This window comes from Sus scrofa, chromosome 14, assembly GCF_054392235.1.
Source record: "Sus scrofa isolate SSC_HxYL_T2T_F1_AM1 chromosome 14, Sscrofa_HxYL_maternal_Yorkshire_Landrace_v2.0, whole genome shotgun sequence".
Classification (NCBI taxonomy): Eukaryota; Metazoa; Chordata; class Mammalia; order Artiodactyla; family Suidae; genus Sus; species Sus scrofa.
The window spans coordinates 159,272,513-159,298,577 of record NC_139396.1 but is presented as its reverse complement, the minus strand read 5'-3'; the positions used below and the strand labels follow the sequence as shown (position 1 = coordinate 159,298,577).

Sequence of the window (26,065 nt, the reverse complement as noted above, 5' to 3'; positions counted from 1 at the left end):
TTTTTAAAAGGAATACAGGTCTCGAGTAAATACTTCGTCCAACTCACCCGGAGATTATACGGTGGCCTTTTCCATCAGATTTTCTTACACACGCTCCCCTCTCCCCCAGTGCATTTTCAAGGCTTCTGCATGAAGGAGATTTTCATCTGCTTTTAATTGGCTAGGGCTCTACAGAGTGGGGTCCAATGCGAATACCTCGGAAAAGAGTTCGGTGCCAGAGGGAAAACAGACTCAGAAGGGTCTACATTTAGATTATCTTGGTGGACGAATCGCCTCAACCTGTGTGACTGAACGCCCCACCCGGCTCCATCCACAGAGGCGCGGGAGGGTTATGAGGCTTACCGTTCCCCCAAATGAAAAGGCTCCCCATCAACGTTCAGCTTGATTTTCTGATTGGAAAGCCCTAATCTATTGTCTCGCAGCCCCGACACTGTTCGTTTTACTCGCAACTTGGAGCGCACACTTTCCCCTTCTCCTTTTCTTTTCTTTTTTTAAAGTCTTTTTTGGTCTTTTTCTAGGGCATATGGAGGTTCCCAGGTTAGGGGTCTAATCGGAGCTGTGGCTGCCGGCCTACACCACAGCCACAGCAACGCCGGATCCTTAACCCATGGAGCGAGGCCAGGGATCAAACCCGCAACCTCCTGGTTCCTCGTCGGATTCGTTCACCACTGCGCCTCGACAGGAACGCCCCCTTTCTCCTTTGCAACAATGATCCCAGCTATGTTCTCTTGAGACGTCTTCTTTTCTTCCTGAACCTCCTGGTTTTGGGAAGTTCCATTTCTGCAGGTTTCATGAATCGAAAACTTTGTTTTTCCTCAGATGAAATGCCTTTGTTAGTTGCAATACTAAAGTGGCCACTGTGTTCCTACAGAGAACTGTGGGGTTGATGAGTAACCAGCCCGGGAGGGAGCGGCCGCAGATGGAAGGAGAGATGGCGGCTGGACACCTGCCCCTCACCAGTAATTCAGGCGGGTCAGGACTCATCAGGATCCAGGGGACGGGGGCAACCCCGGTCTCCTTCGCTGACTAGCTGTAAGTAAGGCACCAGGGAAGTTCTTTAGGGGATGCTTGACTTTTAGTCATTCTTCTAAAATGCACCTGTTTTTCTAGGCAGTTGTTGGGAAAAGAGTCACATTCAATCACCCTCTGAATGTCCCGTGTCCTATACTGGTTTCCTTTTTTTTCCTTTTCTTTTCTCTTTAGGGTCATACCTGGTAGCGCATGGAAGCTTCTGGGCTAGGAGTTGAATTGGAGCTGCAGCTGCAAGACTACGCCACAGCCACAGCCACAGCCATTCCAGATCTGAGCCTCATCTGTGACTTACACCACAGCTCCCACAGCTTCACCGGATCCTTAACCCATGGAGCGAGGCCAGGGATCAAACCCACATCCTCACGGACACTAGGTTGGATTCTTAACCTGGTGAGCCACAACAGAAACTCCCTACACAGGTTTCGGACATTTCAGTGGCTAAAGATCCATGCTATGGCAGACTCCAGAGCAGTGGTTTAGGGCTCTCAGCACTGGAGGGGACAAGGTGGCCCAGAACTAGCCTGCAGCCCTGGCCAGTGAGCGCTTCACCGGAGGAGTGGCGTGAGCAAGAGCTTCCTTCTAGTCTCTAGAAGTTGAGGAGCTTGAGTCCCCAGAAAAGATGTGTGTCATGGGTAGCCATGGCAACTCCCAGGGGGTGTGGTCCCGCTGAGAGGGGCCCAGCCAGTCCCGGCGTTGCTGCCACCTCTCCTTACAGCATGGACACGCCTTCTGGGCACCCCCATCTCCCTCCTTGAGCCAAGGCCCAGCCTGGGTCCTTCCTCCTGTTCTCTGCTTGTTTCCGCTGATCTGAGCAAAGGCTGGACATCTTCTGAAGACATTTCTGAGGCAGAGTCACGCTCCACGACGGAGCTGCATCACGGCTGCCCAACCGCACAGTGACACCAGAGCAGCAGCCTGAGAAAGGCAGTCAGAGGGCCTGGCTGCCCTCTGGGAGGGGAGGGCAGGAAATCACAGCATCTGGGCCTCAGCCGGACTGAGGAAGGCTTGATGGAAAGGTTCTTACACCGACTCAGGATAAATCCTGCCTCCTGGTGCAGTAAGTGCTCAAGGATCAGGGCCCAGCTACATCGTGCTCGTCCCCCCACAGCACTTCTGTATTGATCTACATGGAAAACCATTTGCTCAGTTTTAATGCAAATGGGAGGAAGAGTAGGGAGAGAGTAATTTTTTTTTTTTTGGCTTTTTAGAGCTACATCCCTGGCATATGGAGGTTCCCAGGCTAGGGGTCCAATCAGAGCTATAGCTGCTGGCCTACACCACAGCCACAGCAAAGCGGGATCCTCAACCCACTGAGTGAAGCCAGGGATCGAACATGCAACCTCATCGTTCCTAGTCAGATTGGTTTCTGCTGCGCCACAACGGGAACTCCAAGAGAAATTTTTTTTTTAAAGGGATTTTTGCCTTTTTCTTTAAGCCAGGACATCCGTACTTCTTCAGGACTTTGGGAAGCCTAAACCAGCAGCAAAAGATACAGTTGCCTTTTGCTTCTTGTTTGATTGGCAGGAGAAGGGACATACCCTGTCACTCACCCCCTCATTCTGCAGAGAACTATTGGGCACCTGTGATGGGGGTGGGCTGAGGAAACAGGAGGAAGAGAGGGTGGACAGTCAGCTCTTTAAAGATGATTGTAGGAGTTCCCGTTGTGGCGCAGCAGAAACGAATCTGACTAGGAACCATGAGGTTGTGGGTTCGATCCCTGGCCTTGCTCAGTGGGTCAAGGATCTGGCGCTGCCATGAGCTGTGGTGTAGGTTCCAGACATAGCTCATATCTGGCGTTGCTGTGGCTGTGGCATAGGCCGCTGGCTGCAGCTCTGATTAAACCCTTAGCCTGGAACCTCCACATGCTGCGGGTGCAGCCCAATAAAGACTAAAAAAAAAAAAAAGAGGATTGTGAAAAGAAGACAAGAAAGAAGCCGGCTGAGAGAGAACTTTTTTAAAGCTGGAGAAATAACGGCATGGTGGAAAAAGAGAGTGTACCGGCCAATGGAACGGAGAACACTGCTGCCCAGGGAGAGGGCAGATGGGCCCAGCGATGTCTGGGAGGGGCCAGGGATCGGGGCACAGGGGGAGGGGCACCAGGCGCAGGAGGGAAGCAGAATGCAGGACAGATCAGCCCTGTGGACAGCGTGTTCGGGGGGGGGGGGTGGCTGCGTGGAGGCCAAAGCTGCAGTGTACAGCCCGGGTGACCTCTAGCTGGAAAATCAATCACTTTGAAAAGAATTAACAGAGAGCTGGAATGAAGCCCAATCACTCAGAGCTGCTTTAACTACCTTCGAGGAAGTTAAACCTCCGGGGTTGATCAGAAGTCACTCCCCTTCCAGCTCTGTGGCCCCTCCAGGAAGCTGATCCCAGTGCTGCTCAGGGCATCTGAGCCACCCTGGGACTGGGTGCCCCGCTCCTCCCAACACTGACCCCATTTGAGACACACGGTGTGATCAACTGATGTCAACTCTCTGGAGATGTCACCTGCCTTTCCTCACCCTCGCTGCCACCACCTTCCCTGGGGCCTGCACAAGAGTTTGAGACTCCCCAGCCCAGGGCTTCTGACTCCTTGTAGCCAAAATCACTCTCTGAAAAGAGGAAAATACAGGCTTCCTTGCCTAGGTTCATAAAATTTCCGTGGCTCCTTGTGCCTTAAGGAGTAAGTCAAATCTTCAGGAGCCCTATAAGGCCATGGTCAGAGGGGCTCCCGAGTTCTCTGAATCTGTCTCTAGGAACCCCTCCCTCCCCCAACAGACAGACTTCTGAGCTGCTCCAGAAAAGTAAGATGCCTTCAGGAACCCTGGCCTCTCCCAGATTCCCACTCTTGAGAATCCCGGCCCTCCCCCACTCCACAGAATCCTGCCCTTCCCCCGACTCCTAGGACTCCCTGCCCCTCCCTGCCACCACCTGGCAAGCTCTGTCTCATTAAGCATCGCAAATCAATTATACTTGAATAAAGAAATAAAATAAAAAAACTGACATATAAAAAAGTACAATTCAATTTTTCAATTCAAATAAATTAAAATAAAAAGGATGAGCTTACATGTCACCTTCTCTGTGAAGTCCCCCTTTGTCCTCAGAAGAGGGAATCACTCCCACACTGAGGTGGGGAGACTCAGTGCCCACCCGTGTGACCGAGCGGGGGAGGCTCAGGTGTCTACCTGCTCATCCCTTAGCCCGAGGCCTAGACATCATGATGCCCCAGGAGGCCTCGCCCTCCCACCCCTTAAGTCACGGGTGTTGGGGGCGCTTGGCACCCAGGAGGCTTGGTCGTGGGAGGGTCCCTGCAGGCGGGATGGGGGTGGTTAGGACTCTACGCCTTGCTATTCTCAGGCTTTGATGATAAATTGTTCTTTTTGGGGAGCGAATCGTAATTAACACACCGTCTCTTTGATCACCCTGGCCAAATTCTTGCTCCGAGAACAGATTCTGGTGAATATCAGCATTCTCAAAAGTTCTGGAAATGTTGAGAATGAATCAAGGAGAGGGTGCTAGTCTGCGTGCACCTGTAATTCCTCTTAATGACAACGCGGTTTTAAAAAGGAAGCGCAGAGGATGAGCAAATGTCACTGCCAAAACTCAGAAAAGAAATCCAACCATCTCACCCAGAGTGGAAGCTTGCTCCCAAACCTTTATTTTTAGTTCACAAGATGATGCAAGATGCCTCATTTTTTGACTTGGGCGCAAGGCAAAGTGCGAACTTTGTCACGGGGAGGTTATTTTAAGGGGAAAGCAGCAGAGCTCCGGTTGAAAATAGCCCCAGGGCCTCAGACATCACGTGGACTCGCAGCTCTGTGCCCTGTTGGCAGAGGCTGCCCGGTTGTTTCCCGGTTTTGGAGGCGGTTAACGCTCGTTAATACTGACTGTCTCTCTCTGACTGCATTTTCCTGAGCGCAGGGCTTCTATTTTCGACTCACCCTCCATAGAGAAGCCTGGTAATTTTCAGTGAAGTACCTGGATTAAGGGCTTTATTGAAAATTACTAGGCCTCAACCAAACACAATAAGACAGACAATTGAAAGCATCTTCAGGAAGGAACGGTTGACTGCCACCACAAAACCCGGCAGAAGGCTTTCGGGAGGTGCTCAGACGGGTGGTAAGGAGAGAACGGAAAAGGACTTAGGAGTAATTATTAGCCCAGGAAGGAAGACGTGCAAAAGAATGAAAAAGGAAACAGAGGGAAATGACATTTTGGGGAGAGGCAAGAAAAAGATGAAAAGACCAGGAGCTGGGCTGAAAGCCATTCAAAACTTTTTAAAACGGTGGAAAAGCAAAAATAAAAGAATGATTTTGTGCAGAAGAAATACAGAAAGATAACAGAATGTAATTCAGAAGTCAGGGAGTGTCCAATAGGAAAGAGCAGAAAGCCCATTCAGCGTTGCTGCTTCCAGAGCACAGGGGGGTTGGCACTTTCAACATAATCTGACTCTAGGCTTGCGGGCATCCTGGGCCGCCCCTGGGTGGGATGGGCAGCGGCTCCTCTAAGGGGCTGTACTCCAGGCTTCTAGGATCTGCCTTGGATGCTGCTAAGTCTCCACTTGCCCCAGGGGAGCTGCATGAATTTAAAACTGCGGGTGCAGAAGAATGCTGGGGTCACGTTGTGGTACCGCAGAGACGATGACAACCTTGCTCAGGAACCACGCTTCCGTAAAACTTTGAAAAATATTAAAAAGAAAAGCAGATGCAACGAGGTCCTACTGTATAGCACAGGGAACTATAACCAATCTCTTGGGATAGAACATGATGGAAGACGATATGAGAAAAAGAACGTGTAGGTATGACTGGGTCACTCCACCGTACAGTAGAAATTGGCACAACATTGTAAATCAAGTGTACTTTAATTTAGAAAAATTTAAAAAACAGTGCAGGTTAGCGCCAGGATGTGTAAAGTTCCCACATATTAAAGATATAATGATAATTTCCTAGATGTCCATTGACAGATGAATCGATTAAGAAGATGTGGTATGTATACACAATGGAATACTACTCAGCCATGAAAAAGAACAAAATAATGCCATTTACAGCAACATGGATGGAACTAGAGACTCTCATACTAAGTGACGTAAGTCAGAAAGAGAAAGACAAATACCATATGATATTATTTATATCTGGAATCTAATATACAGCACAAATAAACCTTTCCACAGAAAAGAAACTCATGGCCTTGGGGAACAGACTTGTCGTTGCCAAGAGGGAGAGGGAGGTGGAGGGAGTGGGGTGGACTGGGAATCTGGGGTTAATAGATGTAAACTATTGCCTTTGGAATGGATAAGCAATGAGATCCTGCCGTGTAGCACTTGGAACTAAGTCTAGTCACTTATGATGGAGGATAACGTGAAAAAAAGAATGTCTGTATATGCATGTGTGACTGGGTCACCTTGCTGTACAGTAGAAAACTGACGGGACACTGTAAACCAGCTATGATGGAAAAGATAAAAATCATTAAAAAAAAAAAAGACTTCTTTAATCACATAAGGTGACAGCCCATAGCAGTGCAACTGTAACTGAGTCATGCTTTTGCCAGGTTCAGGTGCTACTTAGATTCCATGTTACAATTGCGTGGTTCCCAGCCATCGCCGGCCTTCAAGTTCAACTGTAGTACTAAGACCCCTTCCCTGAATATGTGGTTTTAAACCAGAACCACAAATTTTTTCCTCTAAAATCAAACAAGTGTAAAATCAAACTAAAGAAATTCTTGTTATTTAAATCCTCATGTGCTGCGGGAGAGTGTCGGTTTGCGAGGCGCCACGGGTCCGCAGGTAAGCAGATCCTTGGCCGATGCCAGGTGGCCCTCCCTGTGCACTTGGCCTTGCTCGCTCTCCCCATGGACCCAGCGGTCATTCTGACTGCAGACCTATTGCTCAAGGATGCCCAGGAGCCCAGGCAGAAAAGGCCAGCCCAGGTCTCAGAAGAATCTGTCTGTATTCCACCCATGACCTCTGCAGTGAAGGCAGTACTGGGCTCCAGTCGGCGTCAGATTTGGGAAAGGAACCTGCGGATAATGCAGTCTCAAGCCTGGCAACGCAGGAGTGAAGGCAGGCATGTGCCTGGGAGCTGCTGGGCAGGGGTGGGAGCAGGGAGGCTCGCCCCTCAGGCCTCCCTGGGGCTCAGGGTCTGGGTCAGGAGGCAACACCACACACAGGAGACAAGTAAGCCCGATGTCAGAGACCTCGTGGGATTCCTGAGTCATGGCCGCCTTTTCCAGTGTTTGCTTAAGCACTGCCCAGAAAGTGCCCAATTCAATAAAAATGACACTTTTTTTTTTTTTTTTTCTTTTTAGGGCTGTGCCTTTGGAGTATGGAAGTTCCCAGGCTAGGGGTCGAATAGGAACTGCAGCTACCAGCCACAGCCACAGCCACACCAGATCCAAACTGTATCTGTGACCTACTCTGGAGCTTGTGGTAACGCCAGATACTCAACTCACTGAGCAAGGCCAGGAATCAAACCTGCATCCTCATGGAACTAGCTGGGTTTTCAACCCACTGAGCCATAACGGGAACTGCAAAAAAAATGACACTGTTAATAGCGGGGGAGGCTGCACGTGCAGGGTTGGGAGGTAGGAAAGGAAGCAGTCTCTCCACCTGCTGCTCAATTTTGCTGTGACTCTAAAAACTGCCATTAAAAAAAATACAGGAGTTCCCGTCGTGGCGCAGTGGTTAACGAATCCGACTAGGAACCATGAGGTTGCGGGTTCGGTCCCTGCCCTTGCTCAGTGGGTTAAGGATCCGGCGTTGCCGTGAGCTGTGGTGTAGGTTGCAGACGCGGCTCGGATCCCAAGTTGCTGTGGCTCTGGCGTAGGCCGGTGGCTACAGCTCTGATTCGACCCCTAGCCTGGGAATCTCCATATGCCGAAGGAGCGGCCCAAGAAATAGCAACAACAACAACAAAAGACAAAAAGAGAAAAAAAAAAATACAGACTATTAAAAAAAAAAATGAGGGCCCAGTCTGTGGGCAGCACAGGGCTCCAGCAGAGGAACAAAGAGAAGTGTCAGACAGGAGCTCCAGCCAAAGCAGGATGTGGTGACTCAGGAGTGGTCCCAGGATCAGGTGCTTTGCCATTACTGGGAGCTGCTTAGAAATTCAGAGTTTCGGGCCCCCCCCAAGACCTACTGAATCAGCACCTACATTTTAAACAAGATCCCCAAGGGACTCAGGGATCCCCAGGGCCAGAGGCATGCATATAAATAGTCCCAGACGTGGGCAGAGGGAGCCTGGAGAGGGCCTCTCTGGGGGTGGGGGGGCGGGACAGGCTCCAAGGTGGACACAGCATGGAAATGTGCTCAGAAGGTGGCAGGGGTGGGGGAGGATCACCCGTGAAGTCAGCAGGCAAGGAGGGGCCGTTGCACACCCAGAGAAGGCCATGAAGGCCAGGTGGTTGGGAATCCAATGCATGTTCTGGGGAGCTGCCATCATGGCTCAGTGGAAACGAATCTGACTAGTATCCGTGAGGATGCAGGTTCTATCCCTGGCCTCACTCAGTGGGTTAAGGATACAGGGTTGCCATGAGCTGCGGTGTAGGTCACAGATGCGGCTTGGATCTGGCATTGCTGTGGCTGAGGCTGTGGCCAGCAGCTGCCTGGGAACCTCCATATGCTGCGAGTGTGGCCTTCAAAGATGGAAAAACAAAACAAAACAACAACAAAAAAACAAAACAAACCCACATTTCAGAAAGAGAGGAGATGCCGTGGGCAATGAGGAGGGAGAATGGCGGGTGGGGGTGGGGTGCGAGGTAGAGCCCTAGGTAAGTGGCCTCACCTGCCAGGTAGAAGCCAGGTCCTGCCTGCAGAGGAGGCCAGTCCATCCCCCCCCCCCGCCCCCCCAAACCCCGGAGGTTTGAACATCTTTGGAGCAACTGAAGCTATGTTGCCATGGCCACTTTGTTAGAACTCACAGTGGTGGCTCGGGAAGCAAGGTAGCAGGGGGGGAGGTGGACCACGGGGGAGGGGGCACCCATCTCGTGGCGTGCGTCCTGGACTGGAGCCCAGGAGGCTGGAGCCCAAGAGGCAAAGGCGTCAGGTGAGCGGAGCTGGCTCCTGCCTGGGTCTTCTGCCCGAAGACCCAAATTGTTCAGCAGTGTCCCAGGTGGAGCCCAGCCCAGAAGGTGCAGACCTCAGAGGTGCTGTCAGCGGCCCCCATTCCCCAAGGCACGTGGCTACACAGCTGACCATGAGAAAACGAGACCCATCCTTAAGAGCGCAAACCACAAGTGAAACCAACCTAAGAGGCACAGTTCCAAATCTGAATAATAAAATAGGCAGGTGCCAGAAAGCTCCATCTTGCTGCCGCAAGGCTATGTCGCTTCTTCGGAGTTCTTACGGTTTATCTTCCGAAACGCCTCTGTCTCTAGTCTGGCTTCCTCTCCCCATTATGGGCCTCGTCGGGTTTCCTTCAGCAGCGCTCCTGGTCATAAAAGAGCCCCTGACATGCCCACCCCTCCCAATTCTCTAATACTCATACAATGACCGTACTCTTGACAGTTATTTCAAATTACAGAAATACCACAGCGTCACAAGGAAAAAAACAAATCCAATCCTGGCGCTTGTTATCATGCTTTCCCTTGTCACTCGGACACAAATTCTATTATTTTCTGGCTGTGGTTCCCCCTTTCTAATTCTCTCAGATTTACTTCAGTCTTTCTGATGTTCATTTGGGGTAAAGCATATACACCATCAAAGCACGTAAGCAAGGCTGGCTGCCTCCGATGGCCCCAAAGGACGTGCCATAAAGCTTCAATTCAATAGCAGCACGTGGACGAGTTTGTTAGTGGATCCTATGCCTGGTGCTTAACAAGGACAAAGCCTTTGGCTCGGAGCAGTATGTCCCCACAGAACCATCAGGCAGGCCACATATGCCACTTAACATTTTCCAGTAGCCATGTGTTAAAACATGGAAATAATTTCTATAATATTTACCGCATCTGAAATATTATCATTTCAACATGTAATCACTAACAAAAAAATTAGTGATATCTTTGACAAGCTGCCATCACAAAGTACCAGTGATTGGGTGTCTTAGATAAATTTATTTCCTTGCAGTCCTGGGTCTTTCCAGAAGCCAAGACCAAGCTGTCAGAGGGGCGGTGACCTTTGAGGGCTCTCTCCTGGGCTTGTAGACGGTTGTCTTCTCGCTGTGTCCTCAGATGATGCTTCCTGCGTGTGTGTCTGGTCCCAAACTCTGCTTATAAGGAGATCGGTCACACTGGGTCAGACTCTACACTGTCACAATCTGAGCCACTCAGGTTAGGGCTTCCACACATGAACGTCTGGTGGACTCAATTCAGCCCGTTCTTTTTTTCACGCTGAGCTTTAAAAATCCAGTGTCCTGTGAACTGAAGGCACGTACCAGTCTGGACTGGACATGTTTCAAGTGCAGGTGGCTGCGACTCCTGTAGCCCACAGCTCAGGTCAGAGCCCAGGGTCAGCCAAGGACGGGCTTGCTAGGTCACACCTGCTCCAAGGGCCCCACACTCACTGGCCCCACACAAACTTCCTTCAAGTTTCCACGGGCTGAATCACTTGTCCCCCTTCACCCATCTCCAGATATGCTTTCACCCCGCAAGAACTGCAGTGCTGGGGCGGCGGACAGAAATGTCTGCAAGCGGCTCTTCCCAACATCAAGTCCGTATTTACAGCAACAACCTCCGCCATGGCCTCACTCCAGAAAAGGCACGAAGGATGTCATTGTTCAGATCCCTGCATATACCTGGCAGGTATTATAAGACCAGGTCTTGGTCTTAATTCCGAAATGAATGTGACTCTCAATCTGGCAAAAAAGTGCCAACGTCTTTGGCTGTGATACCTACCTGGTGAGATTTTGGCCACAGGCTGCAGGAGCCCATCCTCCGATGCTGCCCGTCCTGCTCTGCTCGGCCTAACACATCTTCCCAGCCATCTTCCCCAGCCTGCTCGCCCCCGCAAGGAAAGAAAGTCAGCTATGGAGGAGCTGGGATCAAGGCCCAACTCCACGTTCTGGGGATAGCTAGCTCCACTCTCACACGTCCAGTTGGGGGAGCCGTGCAGTGAATATCACCTTTGATAGAACATATGTCCACCGGCCTTGAGAGCCCTTGGTTAGAGCCCGACTCCGTGTTCAGTTAAACACCCTGGGAGAGGTGGCTGCTACGCACACGGCCTTCCCTCCTGGGCACTGCCCCACCCACTGATGCTTCTTGTGACCTTGTGGTTTGCTTGTGTCAATGACGTGAGCACAAACTAACAGGGGCCTCCGGTACAGCACAGGGCAATCCACTCCAGAGTCTGAGAAAGAACGGGGGTGTGTGTGTGCATAACGGATTCACTTTGGTGTACCCCTGAAACGGACACAATGTTGTAAGTCAACTCTGATAAAATTCATTTTTTTTTTTTAAAAAAGTACATTGTTCTGGGAAAAAATGATACGCACATGCAAATGCACGTGCCATTTCTGGGCAGACTGTGTGGGGCCTGAAGCTGCATTTCTTTAGGGCAGGACTGGGTCCCAGAAAGAAGGATGGGCGGGCAGCACAAGACAGAAGTTTCTGGGTTGTGTGGGGCTGCAGACGTCGGGAGGTTGAAAGCCTAGTGGATTCCAGCCCATCCTGACCGATACCGGAGATGGAGAATTACCTCCTTCTGCTGTGTTCTTCCCCAGGAAATGCAATGCTTGTTGATGTTAAAATAATTTTTTTTTCTTTTCTTTTCTTTTTTTTTTTGCTTCGCAGCCCATCCTCCAGGCACTTTGAATTTCATGTGATGACATTTTCTCCGTCACCTGCGCTCAGCCTCGCTTGAACTTCAGAGAGATGAGTCAACTTCCGTTTCTTTTCAACGTTCTTGCAGAAACGTTCCGGGCGTCCCACACAGGCTTTTCAATCTGCCTTGTCGATACCACTCTAACAGCTGCTGGGGGAACGGTGCTCCTAACCTTTGATTAGCATGTTTAATCGAGGTCAACCTTCCTGACCCAAAGGTTAGCCAACTGCTCACTTTACAAGAATTAACTTTCTGTCCCCTCCAAAACCCAGCCACGTGGGAGGCCATCGCTTCTGCCCATTTCTCTGTTTGCCCATAGTGCTTTGTCACTTAGGGTTTTTGCAAAACCTGGATTTCTCACCCTGGATACTACTGACATTTGGGGCTGGATGACTCTGTGTGGTGGGGGCTGTTGGCCTGGCGGGATGTTGAGCAGCCTCCACCCACCAAATGCCAGGGCTACCCCTGTCCTCAGGCAGGACAGCCTAGAAGGTCTCCTGCTGGTCCTGGATAAGAACCGTGGGTCCAAACTAAACAGATTCATTTTTTCCTTTCCAGACGAGGCCACTTTTGCTAAGCACCAAACCAACCAAACCCACTTGGTTCCTCAATTTATTATTCCTGAGAAGGCCACCTGTCCTGCCTACCATGAGTGAGTCCCGTCCATCAGAAATCGCTCTTAAATGCTGAGCATTCACTCATTCATTCGTTCATTCATTCTTGCATTTCTTTGTTCACCCAACAAACAGGCCCTGTGTTATGTGCCAGGCATGGACTGAGAATAAGATGTGTTGTGGGGATTAACCCATGTGACCGATTTCCTGGTAGAGCTTACGGTCCACTGGGAAACTCGCTAAGGGAAATACACATGCAAATCAAATCTATCGAAGCAAAGTGTGGTAAGTGCTATAAAGGAAAAGAAGAGGACACAGTGGGTGTTGGGGAAGAAGTTGCATCAAGCCAAGGTGGGAAGAAATGAGGCAAGGGCAGTTGCAGCAGATGCCTCTGGGCAGAGGCAGGAAGCTGGCGAGTGTAAGGACCCAAAGGGGAAGCATAGCCAGAATATAAGAAGCGAGGGGAGAGGAGCTCAGACGTGGTTGGAGGGATCTTGGGGGCCAATGCTGTCAGAGAATGGGAGCCAGAGCGGTCACCGGCCAAGGCACCCATTCCTGCATCCCAGTGACCTCTGACCTTCCAGCTTCCCTGGGTCCCACCTCCTGTTCTGGCCATTGGATAGCACCTCATCACCCTCTACTCTAGAACCTCAGGAGCCAGGGAGCCACTGGGGGAAAGGGTGGCTTTTTTTTTTTTTTAAATAAATTAGTTTGCTGAGAAATAGAATTCCTCTGGCTAAGTCAATAGAATTTTAGTAATTAGCCTCAATAGATTTCTATGAAGAAATCTATTCTGTTCCCAGGGACCTCTGTGTGGCACGGAGAACTCTACCCAATATTCTGTGATAATCTATGTGGGAAAAGGATGGAAAGAGAATGGATGTGAGTACGTGTGTGACCCACTCTGCTGCACAGCAGAAGTTATCACACCTTGTAAATCAATTCTACTTTAATACAGCTTAAAAAGAAATCTATTCTGTTTCGCTGTAGGACCAGGTGTAATTCATAGACCATTCTGGATCCTTATTTCCAAACCATATGCTACTCTTTTTTTTTTTTTTTGCTTTTTTAGGTCCGCACCTAAAGCATATGGAATTTCCCAGGCTAGGGGTCGAATCGGAGCTGCAGCTGTGGACCTACGCCACAGCCACAGCATCGTGAGATCTGAGCCATTTCTGTGACCTACACCACAGCTCACGGTAAGGCCGGATCCTTAACCCACGGAGCGAGGCCAGCGATCGAACCCGAGTCCTCATGGATGCCAGTCAGGTTCATTTCTGCTGCGCCACGATGGGAACTCGCCTACTCTGAATATTTTGATTTTTGTTCTGTGTCAAGGAGAATAGTCAATAAGCAGAACACACACGATCTGTTCAAATGGGTCTGGGTTACGCCGACAGCCGCCGAAAGGGGCAGGCACCGTCCTTTCTTGAAATAGGTGCCGTTTTGGGTAGAACTGCATCCCCAGCAAAAAATACACTGAGGTCTTAACGTTACCCCGACATCTGTGAACATGACCTTGTTTAGAAACGCACTTTATTTATTTATTTTTTTGTCTTTTTGCCATTTCTTGGGCCGCTCCCGAGGCATATGGAGGTTCCCAGGCTAGGGGTCGAATCGGAGCTGTAGTCACCAGCCTACGCCAGAGCCACAGCAGCTTGGGATCCAAGCCGCGTCTGCAACCTACACCACAGCTCACGGCAACGCCGGATCCTTAACCCACTGAGGAAGGCCAGGGATCGAACCTGCAACCTCATGGTCCTAGTCGGATTCGTTAACCACTGAGCCATGATGGGAACTCCTAGAAACGGACTTTGGATGTAATCAAGCAGAGATGTGATCACCCCAGGTTGAGTGGCCACAGAGCCAAAGACTGGGGTTCATAGAAGAGGAAGGTCTGGACCCAGACACACACAGGGAGAAGGCCACGGGGATGCAGAGGCTGCGACTGGAGCTATGTGTCTACAAACCAAGGGACGCCCCTGCCCGCTGGCATCACCAGGAACTGAGCGAGGCGTGGACAGACTCTCCCCGGATCATTCCCTCACCCAGCGCAGGCCCTGGCCACACGCTGGCATCAGGTTTAGAGCCTCTAGAGCGCTGAGAGAATCGATTTCTGACGTTTAAAACCACCCAGCGTGCAGTACTACGCGACACAGCCCTTCGGAAGGAGTACAGGTACCTTCGTGGAATTCTCTGGGGACTTTCCCCAAAGTGAAAAAAGAAGCACGTCACTGAGATGCATTAAGAGTCCTGATGAAGACAAAAAGAAAAAAAGAAAAAAAAAAAAGAGGCCTGATGGAGGCGCAGAGTGACCTTAGATGTCACTTTGGTGGCAGAATTTTTTAAAACTTCTGAACCAAAGTAGCCCCCGCCCCCCTTTCTTTTGCACTGTGTAATTCCTTTCTTTTCTGCATATCAGCGCTTTACCAACAGGAGGACAAACATGAAGAACACCATTCCAAGCACTGAACTTTTTCCTGTGGAGAGATTATAGACTACAGACTCATTTACTTATTATTTTTCCTTTTTATGGCTGCACCTGCGGCATATGGAAGTTCCCAGGCTAGGGGACGAATTGGAGATGCAGCTGCTGGCCTACACCACAGTCCCAGCAATGCTGGATCCGAGTGGACTCTGTGACCTACGACGCAGCTTGTGGCAACGCCGGATCCTTAACCCACTGAGTGAGGCCAGGGATGGAACCTGCATCCTCAGGCATCCTAGGTCAGATTCTTAACCCGAAACGGGAATGCCTCATTTACTTGTATTAGACAAGATTAGCCTCATTCAAAACTTACGGCAATTTACAAATTCAAATAAAATACGGAAATTGATGCAATGAAATAGAAGCTTCAGGATCTTATTTCTGAGCTCTTAGATTGTCCCTTTCTTCTGCAGGCTAGAATGAGCAGCCCACGACCACCAATGGTTATGGTTCCATTTAGCTGCACCAATGATCAAACTTTTACACCTTTAAAGAAAATGTAAGCGAAAGCTACAATTTCTTACCAAAAGGTTCGAGGTTCCCCAAATTTCAAGTGTTTGTCCCCTCCCCTCCCCAATCTTCATCGGGACCTTTCAAATCGTTACTCCTTCTCTGAATCACAAGAACTCCAGCGATGAGATCTATGACTGGCTGATTAAATTGATGGCAAGTTTCCTTTCCGGAGAAGCCAACAGATTAAATAATCTTGTTTGAGCCAATTAATGGAGAAGCCACTGACGGTGAGCCGTGGGATAAATGTTTCGGTGACAACAGAAAAATGCAAACTGTCAAAGGAAAGCATTCTCTCTCGTGTGGCCAGAAAATCCCCCAAATCAGCGTCTCGGACTCAGTTTTGTCTGGCAAAGACTCTAAAAATACCTGCGCTCTTCAGTCCTGACTTTCAGCAGAGCATCTATAAAAGGACGATTGATTTTTTTTTTTGGGGGGGGGGAGATTTCTACCTAGAAGTACCAGCTGGAGGTCCATGCATAAAACCTTCCGATACACAATCTGCAACCAACCTCTGGGTCCACAAACATCATGTGTTGAAAAAAAAAAAAATGTGTTTACAACGCTGCAGGGAGGTACACGGAAAGAGGAAAACACAAGAAAAATCGCGTTTCGTTTACCTTGCCTTTGTCAAAGTAGTGGATGATTTCTTGGTAGAGCCGCTCTTTCAGCTGCCCCTGCGTCGTCGCCTGGTACCCGTCCCGCTGGGTGAGGTGGGCCGCACACAGGTCCTCTGACCACTGAGACAAAAGCAAAGCGTGAGCAGGGCCAGGTCAGGGCACGCCTAGGTGCTCTGGTCAGAGGGCACAGTGACTGTCGCTTCGGAGCAGGCACATGGGCCATGACTCCAGGGACCCTTGGAGCTGCTGTCCTCAGGTTGTCAGGTCTGGAAATGAGGGCAGAACCTCTGTGCAGAGGCCTCAAGAAGAAGGAAGAGCTGGGTCTGGATTCACACAGCAGAGAAATCTAGCAGGTTTTGGAAACGCTGAACTGTCAGCTTGCTGATCGACTGCCTTGAAACACCCAAGATGAATTAGGAGCCAGGGGGTTTATGGCTGCCTCGGGCGGGGCACCTCGGGGTGCTGGCTTCATCCGGGGCTGCTCAACAGCTTCATCAGCAGCCACAGAGGCACACAGATCCCGCTCACAGGTAAAAGAGAGCTCCTTATGGACAGGGAGGCGTCTTGGGATCTTTGGCCCTCAGCAGGCTGCCGGCTGTAGAGGCAGGGCTCGGCCAGTGGGTGTTGTTTTTCTTTTTTGTTTTTGTCTTTTTAGGGCTGCAGCCATGGCATATGGAGGTTCCCAGGCAAGGGGTCCAATCGGAGCTACAGCTGCCGGCCTACACCACAGCCACAGCAACGTGGGATCCGAGCTGCGTCTGTGACCTACACTACAGCTCACGGCAATGCTGGATCCTTACCCCACTGAGTGAGGCCAGGGATCGAACCCTTGTCCTCATGGATACTAGTCAGATTCGTTACCACTGAGCCACGATGGGAACTTCTCGGCCAGTGTTAGTGGACGTGGCCATGGACTGACATATAAAGAAAGGAAGCACAGAGGTCTCAGCAAGCTGGAGAGACGCACCCAGTGGAGGCAAAGCTCATGTGACACCTAATCCCCTGAGCTGAGGCTCAACGAAGCAATGGCAGTAAATACAGGGTTCGATAAACTTCAGTATTTGATGGGCACCTACTATGGGCAAGGCACTTGGTCAAAGAGGAGCCAGAAGGTGCCTGCTCCCAGAGAGCGCTCTGACCAATCAGAGCACAATGACATAAAAGGACTCCTCAGAAAAGATTTCACGGGCTTTTCGGGGTGGGAGGCACGACTAGGGGTTCTGGGGAGGTTCCCTGGAGGAAAGAATCAGAATGGGCTTGCTCATCAGTTGGACTCAGGAGGTGACGCGTGACCCTGTTCTAAGACTGGACAGTGAGGGAGTTCCCTGGTGGCTCAGTGGGTTAAGGATCCAGCATTGTCCCTGCTGTAGTGTGGGTTTGATCCCTGGCCCGGGAACTTTCCTAAGCTGCCAGCACAGCCAAAAAAAAAAGAAAAGACATGACAGTGAGGGTACTACCAAGAAACAGTGGGCTTGCAGGCTTCCTGGATCACAGTGGGGTTAAGGGGGACCCCACTGGACTTAGGGCTGATGAAGCCACATCTGGAGCAGTGGGACCAGCTATGGTGCCACATTTTAGGGGGCATGAGATATGGAGAAGCTGGCCAGGAACCCTTGGGGCAAAGAACAGAGCCTTAAAGGGACTTGTCTGCAAAAATGGGGAATATACAAAGGCTCCCTAAGAGGCTGGCTGTCACAGCACACACCCCCTCCCACCTCTCTGAACCAGACGGGCTCTGGACCAGCTCGTGCTGGACCCCAGGCTCCAAGGAAGAGGGTAAAGAGCATGGGGCCAGGATGGCTCCTCTGCTCTGGGAACATCACGTAAGAATCAGAAAGCTTTCAGTGGGCTGCAAATTTTTTCACCATCCAGTGGGCTGTGCATATCCCAACCATGACCGGAAGTTACAAACTCAGCGATAGTGGAGTTTCACAACATGGCCAGATTTCTAGCTTATAAGAGGTAGAAGTAAAATTCTACATGATTCCAAAATGTAACTACAATAAAATCTAAGACTAAGAAAGTTCAGAGCTCCTGTAATGTTCCTGGTGCATAAAATCACCTAAACAATATTGACTAGAGAAGCAAAGCTCCTTGATACCTTCCACTTAAAACCCTGAGATGAAATGACTTGCTGGCTAGGCGAAAGGCTTAAGTTTGTATGGCCCTTGCTTTTGGACAAAATATCCTTAATCAAAAAAGAAGATTCTATTGGAGGATTTTTATGTAACGAACAATATATCAATCGGGTCGAAGAGTTTCCATAAAGATACAAATAATGTTCCTTAGTGTATTGATTGGCCAGCGTGAACTCACATTCACAGCAACATCAAAACCTATTTAGGAAAAATTGCAAAACATAACGAAGTAAATGGTATAGAAAGATTATATAGCGCTCACCATTTAACTGGAAAATGCAGAACCCCAGCGGAAAAGATAATGCAATTGGACCTATTGATTTGGGTTGTGAAACCCCCTCACACTGTTTGTGACAAACCCATCTGTGCTCAACAAATGCAACAATTAAACTAATGATACTTTGCACACATCTATCTATTTTACATTCACGTGCCCATACAAAAGTTGATTTACTAGGAGAGCGAGTGAGGGTGGGCCAAGCAGCCTGTTAACCCCACTTCGATTTCCCTGGGGGAAAAGAAATACTTTCGTAGTTTCAAAGCTGCCTTGTTACTAAAATTGGTTTTCTAACAAATGAAGGCCATTGGAATTCAGAGTGGGACAGCTGGCATGAGATGCACCAATTGAAAGCTCTGTCTTCACAACTGATGTTTGGGAGTGCGCCATGCGCTTACCCTGGATGACTAAGGATGAGGCATTCAGATTGAACCGAGTCTCGGGTTTTCTTTGTGGTTTTCTTTCTTTCTTTCTAACTTTCTTCCTTCCATCCATCTTTTTAGGGCTACACCTGTGGCATGTGGAAGTTCCCAGGCCAGGGATCGAATCGGAGCTGCAGTCACTGGCCTATACCACGGCCACAGCCACACAAGATCCGAGCCACATCTGCAACCTACACCACATCTCACGGCAACGCTGGATCCTCAACTCACTGTGGGAGGCCAGGGATGGAACCCATGACCTCGTGGATACTAGTCAGTTTCATTACCACTGAGCCACAGTGGGAACTCTCATTGAGTTTTCTTTGTAGTGGACCCTTGTTTTCAGGCAAAGGTAAATCAGGCAAAAGACACTCCTGCATCTTTAGAGCAGCTTATGTGTGTGTGTGTCACCCAGGCTCCTAAAGAGGTCATGAGCGAGCTGACAACTGAAGAGTCTTGCTGGAGTTTCATTGCCAAATAGGATATCCTCCTTAATCCTCTCAACACACAATAGACGTTGCTTGATGCTCATTTTTAATGTAATCTTATCTGGTTTTCTTTCATTCAGTTTTTGGTCTGAGTTTAGAAACAGGATTCCTTGAATGAGCAGTCTTTATATGAAGGGATAATCCGTTGTGATTCTCATAGTGGTTCTTCTTGGTCTAGTTTACAATTTTTCAATTTTTATGAGGACATATGGGAAAGATGATTCAGTGACTTGTTAGAACTTTCAAACATACAACTGGAGGTGGACAGCAGTTCCTCCTCTACTCCTCTACCCACATGTCCATCCATCCACCTACATGGCTGTCCACTCACACTTCCATCTTTCCACCCATCAATAAGAACATCGACCCAGGTATTTACTGTGGGTCCACCCTGGATGACTAACTGGGATGAAACGGGACATGGGGGAGAGCATGACTAGATTACGCCCCCCCCACACCAATGTCCAAAGTTATCTGCACATCAAAGGAATCACTGGAGAGGAAATTTGTCGTGCCACACCTGTGCTCAGGAGGAACACCCTCCAGAAGATTCAGGTGGGAGGTCTGACATGAGCTGATGGACCTGCAGGACATCTCAATGGAGTGCCTCAAACTCACGGAGAGAGAAGCCATGAGCTGGTCCCCACGCTCTTTGCCAAGATGCTGAGGGGTGTCACCCTCTCTCTAAGCTGTCCCACAACAGAAATTCCCTCTTAGTGAGGTCGCCTTCCACTATTACTGAGTCCTGTGGGCAGGAATAAGGAATCAGAGCATCTCTAACTCAGTGTGAGCTGCTAGACCAGGGATGGGTGTTAAGATGCTTCGTGGTACCTTGCTCTATCATCTTGTTAACCTTGCTTTTGGTAGGGTCAAATCTATAATCAAAGTACTTCCTAACTATCTTTGTTTATGCCATTGCGTTGAGTCAATATCCATAAAATCTTAAGTTATAGGTTTCCTAAAATTTGTCATGGGAAAATCAAATTTTATGCTCTTATAATTTATAACGACAGGACCATAAAAGTATATGGTGATTTTTACTACCTTTAGAAGCTTTGCGTGGAGGAGCAAGGTATAAGCCGCTTCCGTGTAGTTATCACACTCTTTGTGCAGGTCACATAGCTTGTACAGATACCTGAGACAATAAAATAAAGGCGCATTCTTCAAACATCACCAAATAATTCGTGTTGAGAATTCTGAGAATTCGTCTGAGAATTCCGAATAAACACCTTCAACAGTAAATTGTATCTGCACTTTCTATTTACAATGTTTACAATTCATAGGGTCTTGGAAGCTTCCGGTACACAAAGCACTAAGAACAACCAACAAGACTAGCACACAATAGATATAGATATATGTAATTTAAGACTTCTCTTTTCAGGACAAAAATGATGATGGCAAAAGAAGGTAGACTTGCACTTCAGCGTTTCTCATTCTTTCTCATCTTTTCTAGAGTTTTCTTCATACATTTGAAATGAGATCACACCAAGTTTGTGATTTCTTACATTTCCATTGAGTCCAAACACACACACACACACACACATCCATAAAAACACAAATCCGTGAGAATAAAAAGCTCCAATGATCACAGTGAATGGGATCAAAAGAATTTCTACGCCATAAAGAAATAAAGGATGCTTTCTGATATAAAGCAACCTACATTTTGGAATAAAAGGAAACTGGTTGTTTTTCCCAAATTTTCTTATATTCATATGGTACTGTTTTTAAAGGGGAAACTTAAAAAGTCCTAGAAATCAAAAGTTAGGAAAATCACACTTAATGGAACAAAACCATCATGTCGTGTGGATCATATAATTATTCTGGCCTTGGTGATTTTTAACACTGGTCCGAAAAAGTGAACAAGACGAAGAGGATACAAGTCATGGCCCATCACCTAGAGAAAAAGGCTGGTGAAGGAGAAAATCCAGTAGAAGATAAAGGCATTTGGTGTCAAAGTAAGAATAGACGGACCACGTAGAGTGTTGCCTTATTTCTGACAAAGTGGAAACGGGGTTCCTCATTCGATCATACAGCTTTCTGTGAGACACTCAACGTTGGAGTGGTGACTATTTTCTTTTTTCTTTTTCTTTTTTTTTGGTCTTTTTAGGGTCGCACCCGTGCAACGTGGAGATTCCCAGGCTAGGGGTCCAATCAGAGATGTCGCTGCCGGCCTACACCACAGCCACAGCAATGCCAGATCCGAGCCACATCTGTGACCTACACCACAGCTCATGGCAACGCCGGATCCTCAACCCGCTGAGCGAGGCCAGGGATCGAACCCACAACCTTACGGTTCCTAGTTGGATTCGTTTCCACTGCGCCACGACAGAACTCCTGTAGCGGTAACTATTTTCAAAAGGGTCATAAGGGTTGGGCGAGAGGAAAAAAACCCTGTGAAATAACCCTTTATGGCTTTGCTTCTGAGTTGGCTAAAGATGACCCCCCAAATCTCCATATTGACCCCCAACACCTGCATGTTGACATGGACCAACTGGACCGGGCCTGACAATACTTTCGGAAGCTCCTCCAAATTCCTTCTCTAGCCTTCACACGTTTCCTACAAGACAAACCCCCGTGGTTCTAAGACCCTTTGAGACATGAACTTGACACAGAGCAGTCATAACAAACAGGTGGTGGACAAGCACGATGCTCACATACCTTATGTACATTTCTTCTCTTTCAATTTCTTTGTAGAAGTTCTGAAAAATCAAACCAAACACTGGTTTAAGAAACCTGTTCTATAAAAGGTGTGATATGCATATTAAAAATTTACAGTTTGTGGAGTTCTCTTGTGGCTCAGTGGGTTAAGGATCTGGTACTGTCACTGCAGCGGCCTGGGTCACTGCCATAGCATGGGTTCGATCCCTGGCCTGGGAACTTCTGCATGCCTTGCGTGCAGCAAAAAAATAAATAAATAAAACTTAAAATTTAAAAATAATAAATGACAGTTCAACTTGTGTCAAACACAACCACATGAACCCCACTCTTTGAATTAGAACCGTACGTTCTCGTAAAATGCAAAAACATCTTACATTGCTCTTCATTTTTGGGGGGAGGTGATTCTAATGAATAAATTTCCTATAATTTAAACACTATGGTATGTATATTTTAATCTCAAACTCCTAATTTACTCCCCCTCCCACCACATTCCCCTTTGGTAACCACAAATTTGCTTTCTATGTCTGTAAGTCTATTTCTGTTTTGTAAAAAGTTCATTTGTATCATTTTTTTAGATTCCACACAAATGGAATCTTACTTACTTCACACCGCTGGGCACCCACTTCTGGGCTCTGTGGGCAGCCTCCTGCCTGCCTCCCGCCCCTGTGGTCCTCCCAGCATGGGGGCTGATATCTGTGGCTCCCCAAGCAGCCCCGTTGGGTCTAGGCTCCAACCCAGCATTAAGCACTAATCTCTCAGCGCTCACCCACTGGCCTTGTATTTCGATTTTGTATTCCTTCGTGACTAAGACACATCCTCAGATTTTCAGAATTGTAGAGTTCCCTTAAGTAGCTTTGTAAAGAACAATTTATATCTGTAAAATAGCACCGATTCGACCGCTCTTAGACGTGGATATGATGCAGAGACAAGCCAGGTGACACACAACAGAATCATCAGCCAGTAATTAAAGACAGCACAGTTACAAGGTGACAATGAGATTCTACTTAATTACAAAGGGGCATTCTGTCTGGGGGGAACTGTGTTCTAATACACGAGCAGACTGGCTTGCGGAGGTACGCCCACAAAACCTAGAATGTTCCACTAACTCCATTAAAAAAAAAAAAGAGCGATGGTTCTATGGGAAATTTGGCAATGGGCTTACATTTATTTATGGATGAATACATTTTATGTTTTCTGTTTTTTAATCTTAGAATTTCAAGGGGGTTTCTGCTTCATGATAAATTGAGGACATTGTGTGTATTTCTAAACATATGTTTATACATCCATATTCATCTAGAGATGGAGACACATATTCACTATGAAACTCTACCTGTTTCATAAGAAAAGGAGGAGAAAGGGTAAAAATGGACCAGGGGGGTAAAAATATATTTATACGATTAAATGTGACCTTGACCATGAACACTGCGACAGGACATCTACTTGTAAAAAGCCAGTTTTCCTGCTTCTCTGTAATCCATAGATCTTGTCTATTTTTAATTTTTTTTTTTTTTTGTCTTTTTGCCATTTCTAGGGCTGCTCTCTCGGCATATGGAGGTTCCCAGGCTAGGGGTCGAATCAGAGCTGCAGCTGCCGGCCTACGCCAGAGCCACAGCAACGTGGGATCCGAGCCGCGTCTGCGACCTACACCACCGCTCACGGCAATGCCGGATCCTTAACCCACTGAGCAAGGCCTGGGATTGAACCCGCAGCCATGGTTCCTAGTCGGATTCGTTAACCACTGAGCCACGATGGGAACTCCTAGTCTATTTTTTAATGGAAAGAATTTGATAAATTGAGATCCATCTTAACCTCCCCAGGAAACAGTTAAGAACAGAGCACTCGACTCTTGGAGGAATGACTCGGGATGTTTCAAGTGGAAGGAAGAGAATGATGTCAGATCATCTCGGAATGAGAGCGCGACACACGCGAACGTCCGGAACCGTGATCTCAGGTGTCACAGGAGCTTGTCTATCCGACCCTGATGCTGATGCGGATAAAGGCCGCCTTCAGAGCTCCTCAGGGTTCCTCTACTAGGCTGTGCCTCCTGCTTAAAACAAGTTGGAAACCTCGTTAAACATTAACGCTAATTCTCCCTTCTGGACACAAACGGGGCCCTCAGATCCCCCTAAAGATCAGAGGGAGTACGAGAAAGGGAGGTCCATAGCCGGCAATGGTTTTGAAAGGGTTTCTGTTTCTCTCCTGTAGAAAAAGACTGATTTCAGAGTTCTCATCGTGGCTCAGTAGAAACAAATCTGACTAGCATCCATGCGGATGCAGGTTTGATCCCTGGCCTTGCTCAGTGAGTTTAAGGATCTGGCGTTGCCATGAGCCATGGCGTAGGTTGCAGACGTGGCTCGGATCCAGCACTGCTGTGACTATGGTATAGGCCAGCAGCTGCAGCTCCGATTTGACCCTTAGTCTGGGAACCTCCATATGCCACAGGTGCAGCCCTGAAAAAACAGAAAGAAAAGAAAAAGACTGATTTCTATTTTGTGTTAACCACATGGGCGCCGTGAAAGTCAGTTCCTTTGGACAGAGGCAGTGATGCAGCGAGACCACAGAGTGACAGGTGGGCTCGTTCCCGCACAAAGGATCAAGGTCCTTCCTTGGGGCGGAGCTCGCTGCCCTGCTGGCACAGTCTGGCACAGCCAGGTGGATGGAAAGGCAAACAGAGCCTGGGCCAGGTCTCAGGGAGAGAATCCAGTAATTCCTACAGTAACTCCTCAGTAATTCCAAGACCCTAGGATACACATGCAGACATATTTAGAAATTTCAAGTTCACAGATTCCTTCCTCAGCCACGTCCAGTTTTTTTTTTTTTTTCCTTCTGGCCACTGTCTTTAATTTAATTATTATTATTTGTAATAGTTATTTCCCCATGACAATTTTTTCTACTGTACAGCATGGTGACCCAGTTATACATACATGTACACATTCTGTTTTCGCACATTCTCAGGCTCCATCATAAGTGACTACACTTAGTTCCCACTGCTACACAGCAGGATCTCATTGCTAATCCATTCCAAAGGCAAGAGTTTGTATCTATTAACCCCAAGTTCCCCAACCACTCCACTCCCTCCCCCTCCCCCTTGGCAACCACAAGTCTATTCTTCAAGTCCATGATTTTCTTTTCTGTGGAAAGGTTCATTTGCGCCTTATATTAGATTCCAGATAGAAGCGATATCATATCGTATTTGTCTTTCTCTTTCCGACTTATTTCACTCAGTATGAGAGTCTCTAGTTCCATCCATGTTGCTGCAAATGGCATTATTTTGTTCTTTTTTATGGCTGAGTAGTATGCCATTGTGTATATACACCACATCTTCCTAACCCAATTGTCTGTTGATGGACATTTGGGTTGTTTCCATGTCTTGGCTACTGTGAATAGAGCTGCAACGAACATGCAGGTGCATGTGTCTTTTTTAAGGAAAGTTTTGTCCGGATATATGCCCAAGAGTGGGATTGCTGGGTCCTGTGGTAGTTCTATGGATAGATTTCTAAGGTACCTCCAAAATGTTCTCCATAGTGGTTGTACCCATGTCTAGTTTAATGATGAGACCAAAGGCATTCTTCATTCTGTTAGTGCTTTGGATTTCTAGCATTTCCTTTTGATTCTTTCTTTCTTTCTTTCTTTCTTTCTTTCTTTCTTTCTTTCTTTCTTTCTTTCTTTTCTTTCTTTCTTTTCCTTCCTTCCTTCCTTCCTTCCTTCCATCCTTCTTTCGTTCTTTCTTTTTTCCTTCCTTCCTTCCTTCTTTCTTTCTTTCTTTCTTTCGTCTTTTCAGGGCCACACCTGCATCATATGGAGATTCCCAGGCTAGGGGTTTAATCGGAGCTGTAGCTTTTGGCCTACACCACAGCGACAGCAACTCGGGATCCGAGCCGCATCTGCAACCCACACCATATCTTACGGCAACACCAGATCTTTGACCCACTATGCAAGGCTAGGGATTGAACCCGCAACCTCATGGTTCCTAGTCGGATTCATTTCTGCTGAGCCATGACAGGAACTCCTTTTTTGTGTGTGTGCTTTTTAGGGCTGCACCCATGGCACATAGAGGTTCCCATGCTAGGGGTTGAATCGGAGCTA

The 26,065-nt window shown here is 48.1% G+C and overlaps 1 protein-coding gene and 1 long non-coding RNA gene across 5 annotated transcripts in view; one reads left to right on the top strand and one right to left on the bottom strand.

Annotated features, from left to right (window-relative positions):
* The window catches only part of DOCK1 (dedicator of cytokinesis 1), a 539,709-nt gene that overhangs the window by 44,875 nt on the left and 468,769 nt on the right, over positions 1 to 26,065 (bottom strand). For all 4 annotated transcript variants that reach the window (XM_084995915.1, XM_084995916.1, XM_021072613.2 and 1 more), the window contains exons 36-38: positions 21,980 to 22,020; positions 20,366 to 20,456; positions 15,997 to 16,116 (exon numbers count right to left, since the gene is read on the bottom strand). In XM_084995915.1, the coding sequence (XP_084852041.1) occupies positions 15,997 to 16,116; positions 20,366 to 20,456; positions 21,980 to 22,020 (252 nt within the window). The remainder of the gene's footprint in view (positions 1 to 15,996; positions 16,117 to 20,365; positions 20,457 to 21,979; positions 22,021 to 26,065) is intronic.
* On the top strand, positions 916 to 4,077 carry LOC146397139 (uncharacterized). Its single transcript, XR_014827185.1, has 2 exons — positions 916 to 1,032; positions 1,204 to 4,077. It is a non-coding gene; the product is annotated as an uncharacterized LOC146397139 (long non-coding RNA).